Below are 5,155 nucleotides of genomic sequence, written 5' to 3'. Positions count from 1 at the left end.
TAACTAGGACTAGAAATTATCATTCTAAAATGAGAACCGCATCATTTGGACTTGGAATTATTAGAAACAGTATGGGGTGAGAAACGTAAAAAAAATGATTAAAAAATTAGCAAAACGCTTGGTACAAGACCTTGACAGCGTGCAAGTCTCAAGTAATGTTTTGTCGTGTTTTTGGTCGGTTGATTGATATTTAGCAAAAGGATATAAAACACAAGTTTGAAAGTTCGTTTTTTTTCCTTGGTTATTAAAGCAAGAAGAAGCGTGTAATCAACTGCCAAACTCTCTCTCTCTCTCTCTCTCTCTTTCTTGATTTTGGAAGCATCTCCTAAATACTTGGGGAAGACTGAGCATTCCACAAAGCATCGCAACTCTAATGATACTTCGCTGCTCACTTTAGAGGTAACCCAAAACAATAAAGAAATCAGTTTTTCCATAGTTCTTCTTTTGCCATAAATCTGTGTGTTTCTTTTAGAGTTGTGCAGCAAAGCTACTGGTTGCTAATTTTGTTTAATCTTTTTTTCTCAAGTTAACTGACGTTCAGGATTGGTAATTGATATTAAGTTCTGTTCATATCAGTTGTGGCTTTTTTTTTTCTTTTTCTTTTTTTGTGTTGGGGAAAATTTGGAAGCATGAGATGGAAGTTACATACAACATGTGATTTGAAAATTATTCTTTTTCATTTACTCAATTCGTCTCATGCAATAAAGGGTAAAGTGAAATTGTTGCTGAATCATTGTTTTGATTGATCATTGCAGAATTCAGTTTGTGAGTATGGAAGTACTCTCATTCAGTTCTGCACCATGCTGTGATGCTGTTAATTTAAGGTGGAAATTGATTGTGAAAAGCACGAGTTCACATCAATTCAGTCTCCCAGGTTTTAGAAAAAACAGAGTTTTCGGTGCTAAATTTGATGTCAGAAGGAAGTTTTTGAGCTGTTACAATTTAGATCAGGCTTTCTTGAAGCAACTAAATCACCAAGGAGGTTTTAGGTCATTAAACACCAGTGAAAACTTCAAACATGTTGGTCAAATTTTATCAAATGGAAGCTCTGATGGCTATGTAATTGGAGGGGAAGAGGATGCAAGTATTTCAGAAACAGGGGAACCAGGAACTAAAGTTTTGATTCCTGGTCTACCAGATGAATCCAAAGGCGAATCGGGTGCCACAGTAAGTAGTTGCTTTTGGGAATGGAAGCCCAAATTCAATGTGCATTATGAGAAAGCTGGATGTGAAAACTTAGGCTCCCCTCCAGTGCTGCTTCTGCCTGGTTTTGGGGTTGGTTCCTTTCACTATGAGAAGCAACTGAAGGATCTGGGGCTTGATTTTAGAATATGGGCAATTGATTTCCTCGGGCAGGGTAGGTCATTGCCATTTGAAGACCCTGCCCCTCGTAATGAGGAAGAAGGTGTGTCAGACACAAAAGATGTGTTGTGGGGTTTTGGAGAGAAATCTGAACCATGGGCAAGCGAGCTTGTCTACTCTATTGATTTATGGCAAGATCAAGTTCGTTACTTCATAGAAGAGGTACACTATAGCACTTAACTTTTTTCCTTGTTCCATTATCTGATGAAAGCACAGAGAATCATGTTTTATATGTTCATTTTGGTGGATACTGATATTCTAGCTCGGGTTACCTCTGCCTACCTCCGTGACTTGATCTATGTGTTCCCTTTCTTCACTTTGCATTGTTGTTGTGCTAATTTGAGCAAAATACATGGTTCATTTGGTATGAGATCGCTATGACTTCTACTTTGTTTTCCAGTGATATGCTGCCAAAATAACACCTTGCAGTTATGGCAGATCTTATAGATTTCTAGATCCTGTTGAATTTCTTATGATGGCTCCTGTTATCATAATATTCTTCCTAAAAGTTAATATGTTCTTGAATCTCTGGGCAAGAGACTATCAAGTACGGCACTTAGATTCCACTGTCGCACGCTTTCATATAGTTCTAGCCATGCTTACCCTCCTTTTCCCACAATTTGTATTATCATGGATAATCAGCATTTAGGTAGAAATTTAAATCATTCATGCATTTTACTTCTGCCATTTTGACTCCTTATATCGTTTTCCTTCTTTATGCATCACAGAAATCAGCATTATGACAAATGCTTCATGCACTGATGTACTTTCTTGGTTGAAAGCTCTTATGAAACAAATAATATTGTTTCTTAGTGTATATATTCTGATTTTATCATATGAAATGATGAGTTTTGAATTTACCTCAATGCTTTATTGCAAGTGAAGAAGTTACTACAAGTAATTAGATGGCAGGTCTGCACATTGGGATAAGTCGAGAAGGGACTTAGACCAGTGTTTAACTTTGTTTTTCTGCAAGAAAATGTGATTTTGATAGAGGTTGGAGCATGGCTGTGAGATGAAAGTTGCAATAGTTGTCTTATTGTCCATTCTTATGCTAGTTCTAGTGTTAGACAGAAGCCTCTATGCCAATAATCTGTTTGGTACTGTATAATATAGTTATTGAAATTTGTGAACATCTTTCTATGTGATCTTAGGTCCCATTAGTATGTGTCTATTCACCCGGTTAGTGATATACTTAAAGTTGGATTTAGAGATTAAAGATGTATGGAATACTGTTAAGCACTAACAAGAAAGATTGAAGTTTTATAAATGATTTGTACAATATGTGTAACATGAATTGTTCTCAGGCATTGCTTATTGTTGTTGCATTTTGTTTCTTGCATGAAGATTGTTATCAAGGGGCATTGTTTGCAAGGAAACAACATGTAATTTTAGTTTATTTCTTTATGATGAGTAGCTTTCTCCGTCACATCCTTGACACTAATGAGCAATATAAATGCAACCATCTTTCCATGCAGGTGATCGGTGAACCTGTCTATATTGCAGGGAACTCACTAGGAGGATTTGTTGCTTTATATTTTGCCGCATGTAACCCTCATTTGGTGAAAGGTGTCACATTGTTAAATGCAACTCCTTTCTGGGGATTTCTACCTAATCCCACAAGATCTCCAAGATTATCAAAAATATTCCCATCGGCAGGATCCTTTCCTTTACCTCCCACTGTGAGAAAGCTCACAGAAATAGTGTAAGCATTATCCTTATGGATATATTTTACGTTTCTGATTGTAATTTAGTAATGTAGTTAGGAGCTTTGGATATGGCTGCTGCAATTTCTCTTTCCATTTTTACCGTTGATTGAGTTAAAACTGTTTGAGTTTGTTTCATTGCTTTCAGTTGGCAGAAAATAAGTGATCCTAGGAGTATAGCGGAGGTACTTAAACAAGTTTATGCAGATCATTCAACAAATGTCGACAAAGTATTTTCTCGTATACTTGAGACATCAGAGCATCCAGCTGCTGCTGCATCTTTTGCCTCAATTATGTTGGCTCCTCAAGGACAACTATCATTTAGGGATGCTTTATCCAGGTACGAAATATTAAGGGATTATATTCATGAAGACAATTTTGTATTTGCCTTCCTTTTTCTGGTCCAAGTTAATTGAGAAGCTCCAGTGCAACTTTTGTTGTAGATGTCACATGAACAATGTACCAATTTGTCTTATGTATGGAAAAGAAGACCCCTGGGTGAAACCTTTATGGGGCCTTCAGGTGAAGCAGCAGGTGCCCGAAGCTCCATATTATGAGATCAGTCCAGCTGGTCACTGTCCTCATGATGAAGTTCCTGAAGTAAGCACCCTTTCACTAATTAGCACAGAACTTGTTGAATAGTGGGTATTGCAAGAATAGTTAGCCTAACTTGTAGTTTCTTATATATGTTCTAATTTGGATATTTATAGCTGTTCAAAATTTACAAAAAGAAATAAAAGAACTAGAACTTATTTCTTGTTTTGCTCTACAGTTCAGCCATTTGATATTGATTGTTTAGGTCATAAGGATGGAAGTTAGTTGCATACATTCAACTTTTTCCAGTTCAGTCATTTGATATTGTTTGTTTTCTCGAAAAATCAATGTGAATGAATTTCAGGGTTCCAAATGCTCCAAAGGAAAAAAGATTTAAATTGACCAATGGAATGATAATTTAATTTCCTTTTTAGTCGTCTCTTCTTCACTCAACGTTGAGGAAGAAAACATCACAACAGTTTTATAAGACCCGTTGTGTATTAAGTGTTGTCTTTTAACAATTTTGTAGTAGTGAACATGGAGTAAACATATTTTGTTCTTCTAATTTTTGAAGAAAAGAGAAGCTGCTATCATGATATAGCTCGAGTGGGCGGCCTAATGTTTGAGTTCTTATTTTCTGATTAAATCAAATATATGAACACGAATGGCTGTGCAGAATAATTCCAAGTGTGTTTTTGGGTGAGACAGAAAGGTCTGTTCTTTCCTTCTGAAGTTCTAGGAAAGCTGGAAGACACAAGAAATGGAATGGACTTAGGTTCCTGTTGTACATAGCAAGTTTCTATTAGGAAACTGATTTCCTGCCTGCTCTTCGTTATTAGAAGACTAACAATCATTGTCATACAGGTTGTGAATTACTTATTACGTGGGTGGATTAAAAACCTGGAGACTCGGGGCTTAGTAGCATTGCCTTTGCTGGATGCCCCAGAAGGTATGCAGAACAACATTGCCAGGGACTTGGAGTTTGTCAGAGACGGAGCGAAAAAGGTAGTACACATACGATTCTTCGCATCCAAGTTCTCGGTTTGGGATTTTATCAGTTCTTATATCATATCTCGCTTTAGGAAATTAGAGCTCAAATCATGATAATGTACTGAAGAAGCCTCTCTTCAAAGATAACGTAGATATTGAACTGTCATATATTCTCTTGTCTTGGGGATGCCCAACCTTTAGGTCGGATAGAAACAAGGGCATTTCTTTCTCTACGTATATAATTTTGTCATGTGTTCCTTCGATGGTTGCAGTCACTTTGTCTCAATGAATAATACCTAAAGCAAAGAGTTAGGCCGTTGTCACTTCCAAACTACTCATTGTAGAAGAATATAAAATCCCATACACCAAGTACGTGGTGTATATGTTGGACTTAATGATTGACTGAACATGAATTACTCGGTATGATCCTATGTTTACAAGTAGGAATGAGAAGAAAGGGAATGATTTCCATTCCTATGTTTACACGAATCCTATCTAAAAATCCTTAATCAAATACCCCAAGGAATGAGAATTAAATCAGCTACCCCTCCTAGTTGATACAA

General features: G+C 36.7%; 1 protein-coding gene across 1 annotated transcript; it reads left to right on the top strand.

Annotated features, from left to right (window-relative positions):
* The first annotated feature begins 218 nt into the window (after window positions 1–218).
* On the top strand, window positions 219–4,915 carry LOC103330702 (pheophytinase, chloroplastic). The gene is made up of 6 exons (XM_089052235.1): window positions 219–399; window positions 756–1,524; window positions 2,841–3,067; window positions 3,217–3,408; window positions 3,512–3,668; window positions 4,467–4,915. Exons 2-6 carry the CDS (start codon window positions 772–774, stop codon window positions 4,704–4,706), a joined length of 1,569 nt encoding a protein of 522 aa, XP_088908361.1. The 5' UTR covers window positions 219–399; window positions 756–771; the 3' UTR covers window positions 4,707–4,915.
* The last annotated feature ends 240 nt before the right edge of the window (window positions 4,916–5,155 follow it).

This window comes from Prunus mume, linkage group LG5 (genome assembly GCF_029339155.1).
Source record: "Prunus mume cultivar Tortuosa linkage group LG5, ASM2933915v1, whole genome shotgun sequence".
Lineage (NCBI taxonomy): Eukaryota > Viridiplantae > Streptophyta > Magnoliopsida > Rosales > Rosaceae > Prunus > Prunus mume.
This window is presented reverse-complemented; position numbering and strand designations above follow the sequence as displayed.